The sequence below is a fragment of the Aythya ferina genome, assembly GCF_964211825.1.
Source record: "Aythya ferina genome assembly, chromosome: 4".
NCBI classification, from domain to species: domain Eukaryota; kingdom Metazoa; phylum Chordata; class Aves; order Anseriformes; family Anatidae; genus Aythya; species Aythya ferina.
Window position 1 is genome coordinate 6,382,783 of NC_140300.1, and position 23,505 is coordinate 6,406,287.

A 23,505-nucleotide genomic window follows, 5' to 3' on the forward strand; every position below is an offset into this window, starting at 1 on the left:
AGCCCCAATCACAGCCTGACGGTGCTTCCTGGCTTGTGGCTTACGCATTTGCAGCAAATTTCTTATCTATCAGCAGCGATTAAAAAGTGGGAAAAAAGGCAAATAAAGATCAGCGGTATTGTATCACCAGCTCTCCCTGCAGACCTTGCTGTACTGATAATCATTAACTCTCCTAAACTGAGAGCCACTGCAGAGCTCAGGATCAAAACATAGTATTTCTCACATTTACAGAAATTTAATGCATATTTGATGCTAGTTGAAGAGGGAAATGCCCACAGTGTTTCCGTAGCCCCTAACTGCAGCATAACCTGTGTGTGCCATGAGGAACATGACCCTTGAAAGTAAATGCACCTTCAACCCAGCACCTTGTTGGTTGAACACCCCCACAGTGTTTTCCATGCTCCTGTGGCCATGCACGAGTCCGTGCACTCAGCCCCTCTCCCAATTAGAAGTTAAAAAGACGTATTTAATGTATACAGTGGAAGAAAGGGTCAAAAACCACGCTTAAGAAAGAAATACAAACGTCAATCTAAAAATGTATTTTATTGGGCTGCTAATAATGAACAGCGGTGAGGGCAGGGGGTGGTGAGCAGGAATATGAAAACCTGGGGATCTGGACACAGCCATCCCCAGCGTGCCCTGGGTATCTCGAGCATCCTCAGTGGGACCTCTCTCCTCCCCGCCTTGGGCAGGGGATGTGGTAGGGAGCGGGGGGTCACCGTGGTCCCCCTCCCAGGCCTCCAGATGCTGCTCAAGCAAGCTCAGGTTTTTGGCACACTCGACATTCCCCTGCACATTGCTCAGGGCATCTGCTTGTACAGGGAAATCAGCGGGCAGCCTCCGAGGAGCTCAAATCCAGCCTTGCCGAGGAGCGAAGCAGGAGCTCACCTGAGGATGCTCAGCGGTGCCCTCCCAGCTCCGGGCCAGCTTCAGACCCCCTGGTACTTGATTTACGCTGCTGTAACTGGGCTTTGAACCCAGCCTTGCTAACACAACCTTTCCCTTTACTGGAAACAAAATGAGTTCATCTCCTGGGTTTGGAAACCCAACTTATTGTACTTGAACACAGAGCTCTGTCCCCCATCATTAGCAGATGTCCTGCACACGAACTGCGTTTACCTATAAAGTCTGCTTACTCCAAGCAAATGTTTCTCCATTTTTTTTTCTTTCTTTTTACTTCAATTTGAAGTGAAAGGTACAGTATAGGATTCAAATGCCTTTGCATTACACGGGTTTCTGACCACTCGAAAACCCCACGGAAAAAAAATGCCTTCACGAAACCGAAACGCCCGCTGAACCGCCTCGCTGCGTTTCGCTCTGCCTAGCTGAACGTCCCTCTGATTTTCCTTTATTGCTTTACGTGGCACTTAGCTTCTACTTATTTCCATTTTATTTCTTTATTAGAAAAACACCACCACAGATCCTGCTTCAGCTCTCACTGCGTGTCGGTATTGCTGCCCCGCGGAAGGTCGGGCAATCACCAAAGAGGCAGAAGCATGGAGCAGCTCCGAGGAAGGCGACAACTTGGGGGCTGAAGCCCCACGTGCTGTGTCCCAGCTTGCTCCCACACTGAAGGCTGGCTGCAGGGCTACAGGACGGGAGGACTAAGAGGGAACTCGCAGAAGGATCCCAAAATTTCCGAAAATTCCCCGAGAGCTGGCCGGCCCACTCGCCACGATCTGAGCGGCGCCTCTGACTTCTCTTTGGCTCGAGGATTTAGCGTTAAGGCAAAAATAAGACACAGTGTAGAAGCTCCATCAAATCTTTGGCACAACAGCAACAACAACAACAAAAAACGACTGTACACATGAGCTGAGAGGGGAACATTTCCCAGTTAAGCAAAGGGAAAAGTGCTAAATAAATTGCACGTACTAAAAGGTGGCTGGCTTAAAAACAATAAGAAGCATCGTCGTCCTTTTTGTTTCCTTTCTGTTCCAGAGATGAAGAAAGTTCCTTGGCCAATCGTCATCTCGAAAAGGGGTTTCTGCAAAAAAGCTGCTTGCAGTCTTCATCTGGATCATGCAACCTTTGCCAAGAACAGATGTAACTCTGGCTGGAAGCTCCTCCGAACCCTCCCTTCCTGGTTATTACTCCTGGAAAGAGAAAGAGGCATCGTCAGAACAGCGAACACGTGCCGTCCTCGCACGAACGACCCTGGGTGACGCACGCTGGGGTTTCCTTGGGACTCACTGACCCACAGTGCAAGCTTTTAAGAGTTTGGCTTGTAGAGCATCACCGTGTAGGTGTCACGACCTCAGCCAGAGTTCATAGAGCAGAGGGACTGGGAGAAAGAGAGGACAAGGAATGAGAAATGATGGCCAACGCCTGCTTTGGAAAAGACCTCCGGGTCCATTTTCAGTTTCAGAAGTCAATCTCTGCACTACAAAGGGAAAGCAAGCGAGCTGGGCAGCCTGGATTCAGGCAGGAGGTGGGGTTTATGGTGGTATTTTGGTTATTGGATTCATCCCCACGTCTCAGCCTGTAGGAGAGGCCGAGGCAGGTGTGTTTGGGTAACTGCATGCAGTACTGACAGCTACGGCCAGGTTCGCAGCTGCCACCGGAAAATGCACAGCTCCAATGTGCAGCAGCTCTGGACAGGGAAAACCTCATCTAAACCCCCTCTGACATTAAAATAAGCCCTGCGAATATCCCACAAACAATCGTTAGCATACTTCAAAACACAGTAAAATCCTCTGGGCCTGCTCTTTCCTGAGGTCACATCGCAGTTGGCCAAACTGCCTTCATCACGTGGGCTCCTAAATCCTCCTTTAAGTAACTGAGGAATTTAGAAACTGGAAATCAGATCGTGTTTTCTGAGCCCAACCACAGTTTCTTGCTTTTCACCAGTGGATTTAAGAGCCTTTTGGGGTGCAGTGCATCCCTGACGGTCCTTTGGACACGGTCATCAATTCTCCGGACAGACTAGTCATCTTGCTGACCATCTAAAAAGGTCAAACTCCTTAAAGCTGGCCTCAAAAGCATTTTTTTTTTTCTCAAGCTGGCTTGTTGCTGTACTCGTTCTCCTTTTCCATTACTGGATTTTGTAACATTAAGGTAGAAAGTAGTGGGACTCGGTAGGTCAGCTTGATGGTTGGAGTTGGAGATCTTGAAGGTCTTTTCCAACCCAGATGGTGCTATGATCTACGAACGTTTTATTAAGACATCAATGTTTTATTTTATTAATACTACAATTAGGGTTGCCGCTTGTGAGATGACCCATCCCAGGTGAGCATCCACACTGGGTTAGGGGAATGGGGGACACAAGGCCCCCCCCTGCCACCCGCTCCTGCCAAGTGCAGACCCTGGGGAACATGAGCTCACCCTGCGAATTGGCACACACCAAATACAGAAACTCAGCTCATTACTGCAATTATCATCAATGATTTGGTGTCTCTGCTTACTAACACACTACCTAGCGCTGCCCTGAGCAGGAGGAAGAACTGCCCCAATTAACCGGGACTTGGGATTTTGGGTAAATGAAGGTTAGGTGTGAGAATAATAAACAGCCTTATGTATTGCAAATGTTTGTTAGGAAATGCCTAAAATGAGTTTCCAACAATAAATGATGTATATTAATGAGCTGCAAAAGAAATGCTGGTTAATTCATCACACATGGAAAGAAAAAGAAGAAAAAGGAGGGAAGCGACAAACACTCTCTTTAACAGTAAAAGCCAGCAGAGAGACACATCCCCCGTCGCTGTCTGGGACAGCAATCCTGGCGAGCAAACCCCTTCCCACTGCAGGAAGGAATTACCCCGCAGGAGCAGCCTCGTGCCCTCATCCAAAGCCACCGGAGTCAGAGGGACTCCGGTTCCCTCTCTGGTGCCTTGGGGGCTCTTTAAAATGCTGAATAAATCCTGCCTGATACTGCAGCTGGGAAAGATGAAGAGAAAGAGGGGGTGACCGAAGGCAGGTTGAGGTGCCACAGCCTCGGCATGAGGGACATGGGATGGAGGCTGGAGGGAGGGAGCCCTCTGTGACGTGCTGGAGGAGCTCAGCAGTGTCATTGGTCCCCAGGGGTTCATGGTGGGGTGTGCTGGGTGGGAAGGGGCGCCTTGCCTCTCCCCCACCCTCTCCCAGTTCAGCCAGGAGCTCCAAAGACAGATTTATTCAACGGGGTCTGCTTTAAACTAATAATCAGAACTCCCCTGGCTCTTGAATTTGACAACTGGCCCAATGACCTTGGTGAGTTCGCAGCATCCCGGAGCATTTCAATCTCTATAAATCAAAGCACTGCTGGAATTGAGTCAGCCTTTGTTCCCGGGCTTCTCCCGGCTCCTCGAGTCACATTTTCCTTTTGCTGCTGTTACCTGATAGCTGCGGGGCAGATCTCGCCCTATACCCTGGGTAACACAGCATGGAGCCCACCACGGGAGGCAGGCCCTGGAGCTGCTCGGATGCCCCTCGGAGCAAAGGATTTGGTGCTGTCGTGCGGCAGTGGGGTCCCACATCACACCCCTTTGGCAAGGAAAACCTCGCAGCCCCGTTAATTTGCTTGGTCTGCGGGGAGCCCTCAGCCTCCCACCTCTGCCCCAGCCACGTTTGCTCTTTGGGACATCTCAAAGCAGGAGCAACGAGCACGGGGCAGGGATAACTCGTGGGGGATCCAGCTCTCCTCAGGGACCCTCCTGCTGTCCTGCAGGCAGACAGACAGACAGACGGACGGGGAGGGTCGCTGCTCTCCTGTGGTCCAACTCCTCCCCGGGGAAGCAGGCTGGCTGCCTGCCTGCCCGCGCCTGCAAGTGTGAGCGGGGAAAGGGAGCTATTTTTAAAGAGGAACCTCGGCTGAGTCAAACTGCAGAGAAAGGGAGCTATGGACCTCATCACCAGCCCCCCCGGCACACAGGACCACACCAAGGGTTTATCGATCACGCTGCAATAATCAATATTAGCTGATCAATAACAACGAGCACCGACAGCTGGGACAGGCCACGCAGAGCAGGGCTGGGAGCTGTGGCTTTATCTCAAGGCTCTGTGTAAATAAACCCTGAATCCTGATGCAGAGTTATAGAAAAAATATGCTCCAAGCAAGTGGTTTCGGTGCCATACGAATGAAGCCTGCCGCTACCATTTCTCTTTTACAGCCTCAGCCCCTGACTTGCTCGCTTTGGCAAGTAGCTGCGCCCGCAGAAAGCGCTGCTCCCGACGTTTATTTCAGTGGGAACAAGCGTTACCTACAGTGGGAAATCTGCTCTGAGCAAAGTAGCAATGAGGCGGCATCAAGGCATGGCAGAACACCACAATAACTATTTCCTATAATGCAATAATTACATACATAACGTGAGCAATTTCGGTGCAACAGACTGCAACAAATAGAGCGGCTTTTCATTCCGTGTACGCTCCTATATCATTTAATTATCGGGGAATATATATATATATATATATATACACACATATATATAGCATCTTTAATTTTTAATTCCTTGCGTCTGTGCGCATCCACACACACGCAGGCCCGGGGACTCAAAAACCCAAGAAACTAAATTCCAGCCGAAAACTTTTATTGAGCTCCAACTGCTCGCCTGTTATTCATAACCCAGTTTCCTCTCTCACAAAGAGACCTTTCGCATGGTTTTTTTTTTTTTTTTTTTTTTTTCCTTCTGCCTTGCTAACAGCTGCTCGCAGTGTTGTATCCTGAGTGATGATGAGGTTCTGAAAGTGTTTTTTTGGAACAGATGGCCAGGAGAGAGCCGGGGAATGTGCCAGCAGCGAGCTGGGGAATGCGCCAAGTCCTGCAGTGACTGAGTACTCCGGGTTCCAGCTCGCGTGCCTTTCCCCTGCCCTCTGCCCCAAGTGGCGCCAGCAGGACTTCCCAGCTCGCGCTCCGAACATCTGGAGTCTGCGACTGCCAGAAGAGCCGGGGAGAAGAGGGGGGGGGGTGGAAGCCAAAAAAAAAAAAAAATAACACACACACAACCACCCAACACAACCACCCAGCCCTCCCTCCCCGCTCCGGCTCGGCTCCCATGCACGCCGCGCCGCTGCTGCCGAGCAGAGCGACCGGTGCAAAGCAAAGAGGGGAGGTTTTTTAGGGGGGAAAATGAGGCTTTTTTTTTTAATTTTAATTTTTAATTTTGACTTGGAGGGGTTTTCTGGCTGTTGTGGGGAACGGGGTGCTTTGCGTAGGGTGTTTGTTGGGGGTCAGGTGCTGCTCCGTGTTGACCCAAGGGCTGTGGTTGTGCTGCTTGGTGGGGAGGTGGGGGCTGCCCCATAGCTATGGGGCAGGGAGCTCTGTGGGGCTGGGGAGTGCAGCTCTGCACCCCTGATCCCTAAATACCCTAACCAGACCAGTTAAGGCAGCCATCCTGCGGGGCACCGGGGGACAGGGCTGTGAACAGTGTCCCATAGCAGAAGCCCCACAAAATCCACGCTCGAATTCGGGTGATGCTGGGGACAGGACCCGAGCACAGCCCCAGGAGGACTTGGGGCTCTGCTGGGGGTGCCACAACCTAAATCTCCATCGTGATGGGACTCCTGCCTGTGCTGTGAAGGCCAGGGCTCAGCCCAGAGCACTTTTATAACCAACCAAAAATGAAGAATGTCTTCAGAACCCGCTGCCCCCTCCCCCATTCAATGCAGCTTATTTTTTTTAGGGAAAAGACATTTGAAGGCCTTCAGTTACCCCCTTGGCCACTTATAAATGAGATCTCCAATCACCAAACACCCTTGGTCAAGTCTCAATTGCAACGACTTAAATCACTCTATACCGGCAGCTAGGACTGGGAAGGGGATTTTTTTTGTTTTTGCTTAGCCAAAATAGTTGGAAAGGCTAACGCCAACTTTTCTAATTAACACAACGGAGTGGAAGGAGGGGGGGAAAAAAAACATCCATTAAGTTTCCTATTGCAACAGCAGCTCAGTCTGCACAGCAACCTAATGTTAGGGATAGCAGATAATTCGGCCTCAAAAAACAAAGCACAAGGCGACACGCCATCCAGCAAATGCAACATCTGGAGCCCCAGCCTGCCAAAACAAACTCCAACCAGCTACTTTTTTGTGTGAAAAGCTCACGGTGCCCAGCACGCTGTGATCTGCCGGGGAGCTGAAAGAGAGGGAGATAGAGGCAAGGAGAGATACAACAAGAGGGAGAGGACAGAGGATCGGGGCGCTGCCACCGGAGCAGCGCGGCTGAAGCACCGGAGGTCTGCGCTTGGGCTTGCTGGGATTTTATTTTTAAAGCAGAACAAAAAGGGAAAAAACAACAACAACAAAAAAAGCCCCAAAGTCGATAATTCAGAGGAACTGCTCAGCGAGCAGTGGTTTCTGAGACCTGATTAAAACCACACAAGGGCTTAGAAAAACGTGCCGATTTCCAAATTAATGAGTGTGTGGTGATTTCAGGCCAAGCCATTGTATCCTCATCCAGCCGCCCGCGCAAGACCCCCCAGGAGAGACATCCTTTCACACCACCTGACATCCAGAGCTCGGATCCTCGCTGCCCAGTTATCCCAGATCTATAGCCCTGCCCTGACATCAGCCTTTCCCAGTCTCGTGCCCACTAAGCCATCCATTGCTTGGCTCCAAGTAGAAAGGGAGATACCTTAAGGGGCGTCCTCTCAACCCTGGCTTTGCATTTTCTCTCTCCTGGGACTTGCTGACTGCTTGGGGTTCCTCCATGATGCCTACTGGTTTTGGCTTCACCTTCAACTGAACATGCTCTTGCCCTCAGCAGGGCAAATTCTGTTTAAAATAAAATGACTCCTATCAGCAAGGGTAATCCACAGGCTCTTGGGCTGCCCAGACAATCCTCAGCTCAGACTTTCCTATATGTCAGAAATACATTTGCAAGACCCTTTCCAGAAAGAAAAGCAAGGCAGAGTCAGGACCGGGATCCTCCCTTGGGGCCAAAGCCCAGATTTCCTTTAGGAGAGGGTCTTTGGAGAAGGGTGAGGATGGACATCCTTGAAGGATGAGAAGAAAATGCAGATTGCCTGCTGGTGACGCTGTTTCTGGGGCTGGTGGTGGCCTGCATGGAGGCAGCACGGCCGGTGCCCCGTGAGAATTTCATTGTTCATATGCTCTCGGTAGGCTCGGGGCTTTTCTCCACGCACACACTTCGGAGAGAACTGTAGAGAGCAAACGCCATAAATGGAAGGATTTTCATTCTTAATTTATTTTTTTAATTAAGGGTGGGCCCAGCCCTAACCCTCAGATGTGAACACCCTGGGATTTGGAGCCGTCTGAAATCTGGCTCGGAGTTTTCCGTCTTGAAGCTCGCGTCGGTTCGCATAAGCCAAGACAATGAGTCTCAGCCCACCGGGCACCGAAAGCCTGAAAACCACCCCTGAGATCTTCCTGTAGTGGGTTTACTACCGCTACGAGTGCCATACAGGATGCTCATCCTCCTCCTTCTCCTACGTCCCATGTGGGGATCCACATCCCAGCTCCCACCTCCTGCCCTGGGGTTGGTGGCACCGCACCAGGTCCCTGGGATAACACCGCCCGTGGTGCCATGGACTCCCAATTTCAGACCAGGGACCCCACAATGACCCCCCAGTTTCAGGCCATCCCCAGACCCATCTCCTGCACCTCCTTGGCCACAAGCAAGGAGGACCACGTCTTTCTGTGCACATCTCGCCTGGCACTGCCGCTCTGGGGGCATAAACACGGCCCGGGACAGGCAGAGGAAGCAGCAGGGAGTGTGCTATTGTGTTTATTTATAAACTGGGCTTCTGCAGGATGATCTGTTGGGCTGAAGAAGAGGAAGACCAAGGAAACCTGCCCAAATCGGAGGCAGACCTTAACGACACCGGGAAGGAGCCTGCTCCCCAGCTTGGCTGTCCATTCATCCATTAAAGTCCCGCTGATTTATTATCCTGCATGACAAGTGAGCCCAGAAAGCAGGGGGAAGTTCAATTCGAGTTTACAAAACTCTTTTTGTCATAAAAGCCCGAACAAAGACATCAATCACTCCTTTAATTTACCCATGTCACTTTCCAAGAGGAAAGCTGGCCGAGCGCTCCGCTTCCTCCTACCCCAGCTTGATGATGATTTCACCTAATTGGTTCAGTGTTAAGTAACCTAAAGGAATGCGATGCGTAATTAGATTTAGCCTTGTTTCCTCAAGATACCCACACGTCCTTCAGGTCGTACATCTTCCTAATGTGTTTATACATCCAATGGCTCCATTAGCTGCTTTTTTCCTTTTTTTTTTTTTTTTTTTTTTTTTGGTGCTGTTGTCGGGCAATTTTTGCAGAGATAAGTGTTGGATTAAACCAAACAGAAAACACAGCTGGGCGATGGCGTTTTGTGCTCTCCAACAGGCGGCTGGCGGCTGGTTTCTTTTAACAAATAACCGCCACAAGACAACGCTAATAGGATCATGCCCGCGTTAAAACGCGCCGGGTGACTAACGAGAGGAAGAGCCCGGCGCGGAGCACGGGGAGGAGAGCAAAGCTTTTGATTAGAGAAGAATGCAGTTATTGCGAGATCAGACAGAGGAGAAAAAGCGAGAGCTGAGAAGTGGGAGAAAGACGGGGAATAAAGAGCGGGGGAAATTTCAAAGGCTGAGAAAGGAAGGAAATCTCTTTGGATTTCTTTTTTTTTTTTTTTCCCCTTCTTTTGTAACTTTTACCGTTATTTGGGGGGCGGGGGGAGGCTGTAACATACCTTCCTTTTTTTAGATCTTCCTTCTGCTTGTAAGGTCCTAGTGCACTGCTCCACGCATTCAGAGAAGCTCATGTTACTGTGGTCAGCGCTGTAATCCAGGTCTGCTAGTCTGGCCAGGGAAAGGATATAGTTACAGGCTATTCTCAAGATGGCCAGTTTGGACAACTTTTGACCATAAGAATAGCAGGGAACCTAGAAAGGGTAACAGGGAAAGAAAAAAAAATTAGGCCAGATAAACAAAATACCTCGCTCAAAGCATGACAAAACAACTGTAGGTTATTTTCTTTGCAGCTTTTAACACAAATAGGAGCTCTGCTGATACGCGGCCATATGGTCCCAACAGGTTTTGCAGAAGAACTCCCCCGCTGATCTCCGCGGGAACGGAGCAGCACGATCCCTCTTGATTTCAGCGGGGCAGTTCTGCTGAACACGCCACGGCAGGATACGGCCCACGACGCCTGCCTGTCCCTCGGCTGGCTTTTCAGAGGCCAGACCCTGGTTTTTTTTGGAAACCTCAGACCCCCGTGTCTGCCCCTTGTTTGCACCGCGTTACTCGCCCTGAGTAACTGAGTGGCTACAAAGCCATCGGGGCCCGGTGGAATAAGGTAGCAATAGTGGCATAAGGGACACGTGTCATGACCTGGTGCTTTCGTGCTCAGACAGCGCTGGTTACAGCTTCCAGATCTGCTCTGCAATTCCTCCCCTGCCGCCCCACGCTGAGCATCTGCCGAAGCACCCGTCACGTTGCCCCTCTGGAAGGACCCTCGCGATATCTGATGCAAGTTACCTCTTTACCCTTGAAGATTTTTAGCGTAATGTGAAACATTCAAACGATTCAAACTAAACAGCATGTGTCTAAATAAATGCACGGTGTACGTTTTCTGCTGCAGAAGGTTTGATTGCCTTTAGATCACGATCCAGCAGAGCGCTACATGTGCGCTCAATTTCAGGCACGCAACTTCGACGTGTCCAGCTTTAAGAGAAATCTTCCGAGCTCAAATAGGCCTGGGGCCCCCTCCGCTAGTTTGCAAAATTGCTAAAGGTCATTCAGCCTTTAATGCACAAGAGTCTATTGCCTACGGGAAACTGGAGCCGGGCGTTTATCTGAAATCCATCCTAGCCGTCCGAGCTGTCCGAGCGCCCGTCAATCTAAGTTTTCATACGACATCAATCACCGGAATGGCCGGGTGTCCCTCCACCATCTGCCTCCATTCCAGCTTCCATCCTCCTCATCCCTCTAGGGTGTCACGCTCTGCTTACGGCTGGAGGTTTTTAATGCCTCCTGCCTCACTCACGCCTGAGCTTCTCTTTGCTCTGCCAGGCTCATCCCTGGAGCCACGTCCCTGACTTCAGGTAAGGTAAGGTAGGCTCTGCCCCTCCACTAACCCCACAGCAGCCACACACAGATGCCAAGGGAAGGGCAGAACAGCTCAAACATAGTATTTCCTCAAATATTTCCCAGGCTCCAACCAATGCCGGCTCCACGAACCCAGCTAGATGAGCTTCCTCTGTATTAGCAACCCACAAAAGTTGATGAATTTGATCGAGTAAGTTGAACCCCTGACACTTTTTAGCACCCACAACACCCTCTTGCAAAGTTTCCTCCCCCTTCCTAATAACACAGCCCTCCTTTTGCTTGTTTGAACTCAGCTCCCACTGTCTTCACCTCAGCTCCCCCAGTTCTTGTACGAGAAGAGAGAACAACTGGTTCATCCCCACCACAACACTCACATTTTCAGTCCTCCATCATCTCTCCTGCCCCTTTTCCAAAGGAGAAGACCTAACCTCCTTAGCTGACTGTCGTGTGGAAGCCATCCCATACCCCTGAGCACTCTCGTTGCTCTCCCCTGAACCTGCCCTAGTGCTGTCGTGTCCTTTTGGAGCTGGGAGGACCAGAACCACACGCAGTATTCATGTTGTGGGTGCTCTGCGTGTTTATCTAACAGATGCTGATGTTCTCTGCTTTATTTTCTATTCCTTTTCTGATCACTCCTGATCTGCTCAGAGGCTATCATTTCACATGGAAATCTGGTATGTTTTTTCCTTTGCTCATCATTTTAGATCTACACCACTTCACCTGTCACGTATTGCCTGGTCACTCAGAGTCATACGGTCCTTCTGTAGCTCTTCTCATCCTTGCTGCCCCCAACAAACATCGATACCTTTGCTGAGCATTGCCAGCAAATATCCCATCTCTCTGCTCACTTAAACACACTGACACATAGACACAGCTTCAAGCAGGGGGACCTTTGGGGTCTCCATCCCCACTAAGTGCCAAGCCAGGATCTGTTTCACCCACCCGTGACAGCCCTATTTCCCTACCAATGTTCCCTGCCCTTCCACCAATTCCTGATCATCCACAGGAGAGTCCGAGCTGCTTAATTTCTCCAGCCACTTGAAGGGAGGAGCTCTGTCATAACGCTTACGGAAATCCAAACAGCTACATACCAGCTGGGTCACCCTTATCCATGAGCACGAGGATTTTAATGGAAGAATGCCACTGACCCCGTGGGCCATTTGTGATACAGCCGAGGTCCCCAGCAGTAGCTGAGCTCTCCAGAAACAAGCTAACAAGCTTCAAAGGGTCTTTTTCTGTATGTATAATCTCCTACTGATACCCCTGAGGAGGCCAGGAATCTGTTTATCCTCAGGGAATACCCAGTGCCACCACTGCTGTGGCCTCAAGTGGCATTTGCATGGAGCAGAAACCTCTGCTGCTAACACTAACACTGAGAGGAACATCTCATCTGCCTTCAGATGGCCATACCTGGCCCCAGATGCAATAAGCTGAGGGTTATTTTGAAAGCACTGCTTCGGGCAGCAGAAACACCCGAGCCTCTTTCGACACTGATGTAGCAAGAGCAGTGGAGATCCCAGATCAAACGGCAGCGGGGAAGACCAAAGCAAGGCGGAAACTAAAATGGAAAGATTCAGTGAAATGTGGGAATAATTTCAGAATTAGAGCAAGGAGGAAGTTAAATCAAGTGGAAGGAAAAGAGACCACGAAGTCCTTGAGGCTGATGCACAGACGCTGTCCAGTTATAACACGAGAAGCCAGGCGAGCGCCTATTCCCCTCATCTGTTTTGCTCTCTTTTCCTTTGTGCTGCCCTTTTAAAATTATTATTATTTAAAGAAGAAACAAAATCAAAACCAAACTGCTTTGTGGGGCATGCTTGCTGCAGATTCCAAGAAAAGACCTCAGTGTTAACAGAGTTGACCAAGCCCTCGGCTGGGATTACACAACCCCGTTTCCCACACGCTGCAGCAAAGTCCAAACTGGAGCTGCCCCATGCGTGCACGGGAAGAGTTTCACCTCAGATACCACAGCGATGGGTGCAGGGCATGAACATTAGGAGATAAGAGTTTTTTTTGCCATGGTAACGGTGTTAGAATAACTGTTTTGTAGGAACCCTCCCTGTCTTGGCTCGGCTCCTGCCATTTGAATGCTTCCTTTTGAATTAAACATGGGAAATTGAGAGAGGAATGAGCCACTTAGTTCAGATCCAGATCCTAAGCTTCCCTGAGTGTGTGTGTGTTTGTATGGGAGGGGGGGTGAAGAAAGCAAACTTTGGTTTGGGCCCTTCAATAGCACAGAGACAGCAGCAAGGAGGAGACAGCTCTGCTCAGGTTGAGCGAAGGGTGTCAGTGACACACCTGGATGCCAAGAAATCTTCAAAATTCAACCCAAAACAGACTGAGTGTATTTGAAACAGGAAAAAAAATGCCTGAGGTCAGCATGGACACGCAGGTACCACCCTCCCAGCTCCCAAGGGACCTGAGCTATGGGGGTCTTCATCACGGGCAGGTGTCTGCCATGCTCCTGGGGACTGACGAGCCCTTCCCTCCTGCCTTCCTCCCCTGCTCATCACGTCAGAGCCCGACAGGGAGAGCTGTGAAGATGGGAGCTGAGAGGGTTTGCTCGGAGCCAGGGGGAAGCAGGGGAGAGCTCGGGTTCCCCTGCTGTTAATTAAATCGTTTCCCTAATTTGACCTCATAGATTTTCAGCAGCGCAGCTCACCGTCCTGCCCGCAATATTTGTGATGATTAAAAGGAATTAGGAAGGGGCTGCAACTGAAATTTCACACTGATCCGAAGGAATGCAGCCGTCTGCTAGCAAGGAAGGGATGCTGGCACCTTCCTCGGCTTTGGGAGACCAGGAGGGACCAGAAGATGCCCGCTGGTCACGGCAGTGGGGCTCTGCAGCCTCAGGGGCCTTATCAGCTTTATCAGGCTGAAGCAAGACAAGATGTGTGCTCTTGAGACAGATTCCCAAGCAGAAGAGCTCTTTTATTTTTGGCAGGAAGATGGGACGGGATGTGACCTAACAGGTCTCTTCCATCCTTGACGTCTGCGATCAGAGGCGGTGCCCTCAGAAGCCCAGAGATGCTCCCTTTGAAGTCCACGGGCCATCTGCCAGGCACTTCACTGTCGTCCACCAGAGACACGAGACAGAGTCGATTCCCACCCAGGGCACAGGAGAGGAGCCGGAGGGATGAGGTTGGGAATTCCGGGGGAATTCGGCCCCTGGGCTGCAGCAGGGGGGACAGGGAGGCAGACGAACGCCTGCAGCATGCCGTGAGCTAAGCCCTCCTGACAGCCGGCTCCTCCACAGCACGCCGTAAGCTGCTGAATCTACCTGCCCTCTAATTCATCTGTTTTGTCTTTACACTGGGAGTTAAAACATGTCAGCCCCCCCCCCCCCCCTGCCAGGGAGAGAATTTGGCTGCCTCTTCCTCCCATCCTTTCGGAGCACGCAGCGCAACTTCACTGCCTCATTGTCTGTGCGGCGCCGTGTGCCAAAAATATTTCCAGAAGGTTCACATAAATGTCCGGTGCTTCATAGTCCTGACGTTCTCACATTGCTCCTTCCACCCTGGGATGAGCTGGATGTTTGCTGGGGTGAAGGCACCTCAGGGACATGTGGCAGGTTGGGACTGCGGGAGCTTCTCCTGCCTCTGTCACCTCTGCAGGGCTGGCGTCTGCGGAGCTACTGGGAGGAGGAGGAGAGATTTACAGCCTCAATTAAAGGCTGAAGGCCTTGTGCAGAGCATCACCGCTTGGTTTCGAGTCATGTTACTTCCTGGAGTAGGTTTGGAGCAGGTATTTTTCTCTCTGTGTGGGTTGGGGGTGAACGCATGTGGGTGCTCGTGCCGGTCCCCCCCCGGCACAGCGGGCTCTCCGTGGGTGGATTTGGTGGTCACAGTCACCACACCAGGGAAGCAGCCCGTGAAACAAATCCTGTGAAGTGCCGAAAGCCAGGACCCATGAGAGCCTCTGAACAACACCCCAGAGGATGAACCGTGATCCCATGGGCTCATCATACACCTCCTGTGATGTACAGCTCCCGGACAGGGTCTTCCCCAAACACTACTCCTCCTGCCCACGGAAGAAGCCGCCACTGATGTCTGCTGCACCGAGCAGGACCTTCAGGGCCCCTTCAAAGCAGAGCTTTGCACCCAGCAGGCCTGATCCTGTGAGCTCTGTGGGTAAATGGCACAGCCTGCAGGGGAGCGGCCTTGGATGAGGTCCCAAGCCCCAAGTCCCGTGGGCGTCGCGGCGTCGGGTGCTCCGCAGCTCCTTATTTCGGCCAGCGACGGGCAGCTATTTTGTGCCGTCGGTGTGGGAGGCTTTGTCTCCCTGCCACCAGTGAAGCACCCGGCGGCCAAAGCGAGCTGAAAAACGTCAGCAAGAACAAAAGCAGCATCGCTCGGGCGGCAGCACCGGCCCCAACCCAGGCGCCTGCTCCTCTCGGGTGGGTCCGGGCGGTGAAATAACCACGCTCCTGGTTCGCTCCCAGCCCCTGGCTCCCCCGGCGCTCGCATTGCAGGAACATGAGTTCACTCCTTGGAGCGAATGAATTGCCTTCCTCCAAACAAAACCTAGGTGTGGTGCTGGGTGAGTTCACCCCAGGGATCCCTTCCAAACAGCAGTCTGGTTAACGCTGCCCTGGGCCTGGCTCCGCTCTGGCTTGGATGGTCCTCCGGCACCGTCCCAGGATGTTTTACACCCTGAGAGCTTCCTGCACATCCTTGGAGCAGGCAGCACAAACCCTCAGCGTCACACATGAATAATATCACACTGCAGCAAAGCCTCACCTTACTGGAGGCGCTCTGAACCACCTCCCAAAATAATAACTACCCAGAAAGGTATCACAGGAGAGAGCTTGGGGCTATGGGGCACAGCAAATCTCCTCCAGAAGGGGCCACCCCAAATGGGGAAAACCTCATCAGGTGACATTTTAGCAGGGTGGCTGTCACCTCTGCCTCTGAATGGGCCAAATTCTGCTGGGGAAGAGGAGACCAAGCTCCACCAAAGCTGCGGCCACCAGCCAGAGCTGGGGTTTTCTTGCTCCCTTGTCCCCAGCAGAGCAAACTGGGACTGATGTGGGACACATTGCGTTGTGAAACCAGAGGTATGGGGCCAAGGAGATGCAGGGCAGGGACAAAGACCCCGGGGGATGTGCTGCAGGGTAGCATCCCACCTCCCCACCACCGGGCCTGCAGCCTGGAGAGTAATTTGAGAGTGGCTGAAGGCCGGGAGCAGGGGCTGGACGCGAAGCCCGCTGGAGGAAAGCAGGCTCCTTCCTCCGATTTCAGTGGGAGCCGTAAGAAAACATAGAGGTTAACGCGGGGTGGCGGTGGCAGGCAGAGCAAATACCTCCCGACAGCAACGGGGTTTGTATCAGAGGATAAAATCAGCAAAGGGAGCAAACAGGCCTCCTCCTTGGTGACATGCAGGCATTGTTTTCAGGAGTTTTGTCCTTTTGTCTGGGCTCTCCCTTTTTTTCTCTCTCCGTGCATTGCTCCAGGCCAGTATTTTGTCATCTGTTGTGGCTGTTAAACCCCAGTGCCTGCCCACTCTGCCCCGACCACGCTCTAAATAACAGCAGCATCCCTCTGGGCTGGCTCCAGTCACCGAGCCACCCCGGTTAACGATGGCAAGGCATGAGGGATCACGGGGGGAGCGGTGAGTACATGATGATGCATCCCCAAAACAGTCTCAGGCTCCGTGGGCTTGTGGTGAAGGCGCTGCTCAAGCCACAGGTCCTGCCTGCATTTAGTGCCCAGCATGCTCCTGCAACCCCCTGCAGATGGCTTGCACCAGCACCACCCCATAGCCTTGGGGCTGCTGCTCCTGATGTCCCTCCAGGCTCCTGGTGGGAGCTAGCGGGGTCTTTTCTGCCCCGATTTAACTACAAGCCACAGCAGTCACATGCATGCCAGCAGCTCCAAGTGAAAGGATGCTACTCGGGGAAAAACTCAGCTCCAGCAGCTAAAAAGCCCCATAAAACTCAAAAATATCCCGAGAGCCCACAGAGTGCAGAGAGCGAGCCTGTCAGCTGCTAAAGCGGAGAGAGCCCTGGTAATGCAGTGGTGAAAAGATTTAGGAAAACGCCGATGCACTTCAAGGGAAAATAAATGTCTGCGGACACATTTGCTCCCGGCGCAGACCCCGGCTCTTTCTCGAGGAGGAGCTGGACAGCAGTGCTCCGGAGAGGAACCAGATGTGCAAGCGAGCAGATCGGAGAGGCTGCTGCAGTTGTCTCCATCCACCAAGGGAGAGTTTGCTGCCACCTTAGGGTCTGTCGGCACAGCTGAGAAGCGTGAGTGCGACCCTGGCGCGTGCGAGGTGCTGGGGGAAGGGTTCTGGTGGTGGGGAGACCTCCAGGACACGGTGCAGGAGCCTGCAGGGCAGTGCCTGCATGGATATCCAAGGAGGTGAACGGAGGAGTAGGGGCAGCACCCAGGAGGGGTGCTCGGAGAGGTGTCTCCACTCTTTTTGAGGTGTTTTGGAGCAGGCATACAGTGAGGCGGTGTTTTCCATAGGGAAGCATGTTGTCAGCCTTGGATCCTCCACCAGCAGAAGACCTTGAGAAATGACACCTGGGGGATTCAGGGAGCAAAACCATCTCCAGGCTGAGATCTGAAGGTCACCAGTGCGAGGACTGAGAAGGGGCTGCATCTCAGGAGCACTTTGGTCCTGCATCGTGACCCTTATGGTGAGAGATCCTGGTTCCTGGTGGCCATGACACAAAGATGTGAGGACAGTGGCCATGGCACATGTGTCCCAACAGCAGGCTCTGCCTTCTGGAGCTGGCAGCCACCCATCCATCTCATCTCCCACCTCTGAGGCGAGCCAGGGACAGCTACGGGCTCAGCAGCACGGCTGGATCAGTCCCTCCTTGTGTGAAACGACTGCGGTCGGCTCCCCCTCCACCATAAACGAGGACAACAACAAGAAGCCTCCTGCCATCTGGGGAGCCAGCCCAGGCGAGCCGAGACACGTGTGCCATATGTACACAGCTGCAGCACACGGGGATGCTGCTGCCGCCTGTCTGCCCGGCACGCTGCATGCCAGCCACTCGTTTTGGGGTCGGGAGGAGAGGGCATTGTGCTGTGATGATGCCTTGCCCTTCCTCCTCCTCCTCCTCCTCGCCTGGCATGGTCAGACACCCTGCAGCTTGCCCATAGTGGGCCCGATCCTGATTTGGGTTTCACCTTTTGCAGCAGGGTGGGGAAAGGGACGAGGTCCCTGGGGGTGCTGGGTGCTGCGGGATCCCGCACCCCAATCCCTGTCCCGGGAAGGGGCATGGGGCTGGCCGCACGCAGCCGCTGCGCTCCTCGGCGCTCTGCGGGGACGTATCGGTTTCAGAGCCTCAGGAAAAGGCTCCCAGCTGCTTAAGAGCCTGATCCGTGCTGACAAGGAAGGGACGGAGGAAGAATTGAAGAAGGAGAAGCAAAGCGAGCTCTGCGTGCAGCCTCGCTGGTTGACAGCATGTGGGGATTTCATCCTGCGCAGGGCTGAAGGCTTTTTGCACACCTGGGGGTGTGAAAAGACAGCAAGAAAAGCCCCCCTTGGGCGTTCATCTCCCAAAACGACCCTTTCTGTGCTCTCACTTCACAGCCCCGCTGGCTGAGAGGTGGCAGAAAGCAACGTCCCCGGCTCTGACCCGCTCCCCAAAACCTCGCTGCGGGCGCGGATGGTTTGAGTGACAAGCCAGCACCACGCGGGCGTGCGAGGCTGCTGCCTGTCACCTGATGTCACGCACGGCACCAAGCACGCCGCTGCTGGCAGCCCGGCCAGAAATGAATCCAAATGTCACCCTCCCGGCCAGGACGGCCAGCCCACCCCTCAGCAAACCGCTCGGAAAGCCTCGCAGCGGAGGTTTCCTGGAGAATGATCGCTTTCTCTCCGCAGGGCGAGCACAGCCCCGCCACTGTGCTCCGGTGCCGACCCCTGGAGACCGGCTTTCATGGGAAGAGAGGACAGCAACTTGTTCTCCGGGCTCTTTGGGCTCCCAGCTGAGTCCAGGGCTGAAATGATTTATGGAGACAGGGCCAAGGCCAGGAATCTGAGGCTTTTCAAGAGTTGCCCATTTCCCAAAAGAGCGCGGCTTTAATTTGTTGCTTGCCTGACTTGCGCTTGAGGCTCAGCCTAGAACAAGATTGCCAGTGATTTGGGAAATCAGTGCTACTTCCCCTTGCGGTTTTGGTGGTGTAGATGGCTGTCCATGGAGAATTAGACTGACACTTCCAAGCGCGTTTCACGCAGTCGCCAAACAACCGAGAGAGGGAAGCGGCTTACAAAAACGAAATCCATCCAGCCTGGAGCCTGCATTTACAAGGGGCAGTCTCTGAGCGCTGGAGGTACAGCACCCAGCACGTCCTGGAGTGCTGCGATTACAGCAGAAGCTGTCAGATCCCAGCGCCATGTGGTGATTAAATCTGCTCTGATTCAGATGCTCGTCCTGACACACGGCCCCAGCCTGCGCTGCCTGCCAGGTGGGAGCTGCAAAGCTTGCAGAGCTGGGTGCTGGGGCAGGATTAATCCTCGGGGTGCAGCCACCCAGCGGTCACTGGGATGGGCTGGAGGCATCCCGGAGAGAAAATGAGATGGGAACAAGCAGGGCTGAGCCCTAAAGCGAGCAGACTCTGGGAATAGGGTCAAAGCTGGAAGACAGTAGCCATAAACCTGCCCGTGGGGGTCTGTGAGCCCCCGCCTGCAGAGCTGCCCCCACTGGACCAGCCTGGGATATCTGATGCTCAGCATCTCCCCAAGATGCATCTGCAGCCCTCCAAGCCCTGCACATCTCCTCCTTCCCGAGCACCTGGATCAGTCCTGCTGGCAGCTGGCGGCACAGCCGGCACGGCTGGGTTTGCAGCCTGAGAGCAGATCCTCGGCCAGCAGTGAGCTGCTGCAGGGTGCCTGCCCACAGAGAGGTTTATAGGGCCCTAGTGGGGTCGGGCACTGATTTATCCCCAAGGGGAAGGCACAGGAACCTTGACGCCGGGGCACGGCTTTGCTTCCTTCCCCAGATCCCCCATCGCCTTCCACGTGCCAGGGAGGTGATGGGGATGGAGGGATTTTGTCCAAAACACTGTTTACCTTTCGGAAGCTCCACCCTGCCAGCGAGAACGCCCCTATTATTCATTCACGGGAGCCCACGAGGGTTTTTCAAGACCTCTCGAGGAGAAAGCCCGGCACTGTACACACTTCAAGCAGGCGCTATAGTAAAGATCACGGGAAACTAGCCTGGAAGGGAGCCCAGCCTAACTCAGCTGTCACACTGAAAGCTTCAGGGGTGGCTGTGGGAACCCCACGGGGCCTTAGGGGCGAGCCACCCTGTGCAAAAATCAACGTGGGGGCAGCCCACCCACCCTAATAGGGGACCTAGTGAGTCCACGTGCTCCTAGGGCAGGAGCATCACCCCGACCCGCAGTTTGGGCACACGCCTCCCTTCACCCTCACTGTTTGCTCAGAGAGGGTTTTTTGGGGGGGTTTATTTCATTTCCCACTGTTCCGTCCTGCCTCTGGGGAAAAGGTCCCAAAGTTTCTGAACACAAGCAAAATAAAAACCCCTTATTTATCCATATTGTTAGCATAGATATAAGTAAGGTTGGGGCTTCCACGCATTCCCTGCCCCCCCTGCACCCCACACCAGCCTCTCCCCCGCATCCCACCTCCCTCCCCGGGGGGTTGCGGCGCCCCGAAGGGGGCTGGAAAGCGGCTGGGGACGACAGGACGGACAGCAGCGACGGGGACAGACAGACAGACAGACAGACGGGCAAGCCGGCCGGCAGGTACCTGCTTCCTCAGCGCCTCGAAGGCGGCGCTGATGGTGTGCACCCGGGTCCTCTCCCGGGCGTTGGCCAGCAGCCGCCGGGTCTGCTGCAGGGCTTTGATCTCCGGCGACACTCCGGCTGCTTCGGAGGCTCGGGGCCGCGGGGAGGCAGCGGCGGGAGGCGGCGGCGGAGGCCGGGAGGCTGCGGCGGAGGCTGCGGGGGGCGGCGGCGGAGCGGAGGCTGCGGCTCGGAGCGCGGCGCCCCGCGGGTCCCAAGCGGCCGTCGGGGCGTCGGGGGGCGTCGGGGGGGCTCGGAGCCCCGGCCTCCTGCCGCTCAGCACTTGAAGCTGGACGCGGAAACTTTTGCAGCTGGGCTGCTTGCGCCTCAGCCGCTTCAGGGAGCCCAGCTCCGAGGGGCAGAGGCGAGGCCAGGGCTCGCCTTCGCTCAGCGGGGTGCTCCGCATGGCGCACGGCGGCGGCTCGGGGAGGTCGGGGTCGGGGGGAGCCGCAAGGTTGAGCCTCACCGCTCCGCTCCCGGGGCCGCTGCCTCCCCGTGCCTCCAGCCTCCCATCTGCTCCCCCCTCGGGCTCGGCGGGCAGGGGAGCCCCGGCTCTGTCCGTCTGTCTGTCCGGCTGGCTGGCTGGCTGTCCTCTCGCAGCGCCGGCAGCCGGCCCGCCGCCGCCGCCGCGGCGCAGATGAGCGGCTTTAAAGAAACAGGAAGGCTGGCTTTTTTTTTTTTTTTTTTTTTTTTTTTCTCTTCCCAAAACAGCTGTGCTGCCAATCTCCTTTGTTCATCCCCCCCCCTCTTCCCTTCCCTTCCCTCCCACCCCACTCCCACTTTCTTCTTTAATCTCGCCCTTCCAGGCGATGGAAGAGAAATCCTGCCCCCCGGAGCCTCGCCGCGACCCACACCGTGCGCGCTCTGCGGTTTATTTATTTAATTTTTTTCCTCACCCCTCTCCCTCCCCGGGGAAATCGGGGATTTGCTTTGCTTGCCGACACCCCCCCACTACACACACACACACTTTTCCCTTCCTAAAGCTCGTTCCCCTCACCGAAATCCCGAGCTGCGAGCCGGGGGGTGCCCGGCTTCACGCCGCCTTCCCAGCCGTGCGCGGCGGGATGGGGAGCGGGGGAGGCTCCAGCGCCCTCCCGGTCCTCTCCCTTCGCCCCTTTGCCCTTCGTGCCTCCCCCAAAAACCTCCCTCCTTCGGTTACCGCTCTGCTACCGACTCCAGATCCTCCTGGGAGAATTACTCTCCCTCAGGAAGAACAAGGCAGCCGCGACGAGGGGGGGAAATGCCGCTGGCTCCAGTCCCCCCTAAGTCTCCTGGAGGGGGGAAGCAGCCCCGGGGTGGCAGGGATGGGGTGGGAGAGGGATGGAAAGAGCAGGGGCTTGCCTGGGGTCTCCGACAGAGCAGTGGCAGAGCTGGGGATGAGCTGTGTGCCACAGGAGTGTAGGAAAATGTGAGTAGGAAGGGACCTCAGGAGGTCCTCTGGCATTTTTAGGGGTCTCTGCACTATCTGGGCACATGGCTTCTGTTTTCCAGTCACTTGGAGTCCCCAGAGATTGTGTCATATTGAGAATCAATGGGCTGTAAGCTGTGAGATGTTTGAATTCCCTGCTGGAAAAGGGATGTTGGTTCCTAGCCCTCCTCCATGGCACATGCGTGGGGGGAGCAGGGGGAGCTTCTGGTGCCCCAGCTGAGGTCCATGAAGCAACACGAACTCTGCCTGGTGGCTCAGGTCCTCTGCTTTGTGCTTCCATGGCCAGGCTGCCCCAGAGCTGGCAAAACAAGGGGAGACACCAGAGAAGGTACACCGAGACCTGGTTCTGTGATGGCCACACCACCTCCTCCATGAAATCCTCTGCCCAAGGCACCTTCCGAGGTTGGTTTTCTGTTGTAGAAGGACTTAGGTGAGTCAGTTGAACTCAGAAGTGCCTGACCCTCAGCTACTAAAGCCCCGATGACCATTTTCTCCATCTTTCTCCTCTGACCTCCTCTCACTCTCCAAGACGGGAGCCAACAAAAGGATTCATAATTGACCTGGTTTCTCCCAAATGTCCTGCTAGGTGGCAGTGGCACCAACCCTGCCAGCAGGCTCTACCTGCATTGTTCAAGAGGTCCAGCTTTCAGTGGAAGCTTACGTTAAACATTCTGAGGCTCTTATCACAAGAAGGATTAAACCCAAGACCTTGGCCAAATTTCAGTCTCAGCCATTAAATCCTGCCTCCCTAAAATCCCCTGCTGTTCTAGCTTGACTCTGTGGATCAAATGCATTTGGGATGTAAATAGGTGAAGCCCATTCCAAACAAAGGAATTTGCACCATTTGTTTTTCCTGATGACCTTTAGGCATGGGTTCTTTCTGGGTGCTGGTTATATAGCGGCTCTGTTGGTGGTGGCTGCATTACAGAGCGCTTCCAAGAAGAAACCTAAACCTGTGCCTCCCTGGTCACATAGCCATGTGTCAGACCTTCCTCTCCTCTCATTTTAGTATCCTCATGGTTATGGATAGCACAAGAGGACTGGGCTGAATCAGGGCTCCATGGTTTATGGACCAGGACTTGGTGGTCCTTGTCCCATGGGGTGGCACGCAGGGCTGCGGCTGGCCCCGTTCACAGAGGATGTGGCAGTGCCAGCTGCCATCCATGCACACCAGCACACACCAGGGGCAAGAACCTGCCTGCACTCTGCTACTCAAAGCAGTGCAAGCTGCCTTTAACTTCCTTTAACTTTGAACCTTGCTGCCTTTAGCTTTTACAGGTTAGCATCCGATGGCCTTGCTGCTGCTCACCTTAGGGTGGCCGAAACCAAAGTGTGGCTGAAACTGA

The 23,505-nt window shown here is 53.9% G+C and overlaps 1 protein-coding gene across 1 annotated transcript; it reads right to left on the bottom strand.

Annotated features, from left to right (window-relative positions):
- Positions 1 to 524: 524 nt before the first annotated feature.
- Positions 525 to 21,369, bottom strand: ATOH8 (atonal bHLH transcription factor 8). Its single transcript, XM_084518826.1, has 3 exons — positions 20,696 to 21,369; positions 9,610 to 9,801; positions 525 to 2,093 (listed from the first exon to the last, which is right to left on the bottom strand). The coding sequence occupies exons 1-3, from the start codon at positions 21,134 to 21,136 to the stop codon at positions 2,088 to 2,090; spliced, it is 639 nt and encodes a 212-aa protein (XP_084374952.1). The 5' UTR covers positions 21,137 to 21,369; the 3' UTR covers positions 525 to 2,087.
- Positions 21,370 to 23,505: the final 2,136 nt, after the last annotated feature.

Bases quoted from the DNA above. Each gene is read 5' to 3' on its own strand.
- ATOH8 (XM_084518826.1), bottom strand. From the start codon at position 21,136: ATGCGGAGCACCCCGCTGAGCGAAGGCGAGCCCTGGCCTCGCCTCTGC. The intron at 9,802-20,695 runs GTACCTGCCGGC...TACCCTTTCTAG, and splicing joins TCGAGGCGCTGAGGAAGCAG to GTTCCCTGCTATTCTTATGG.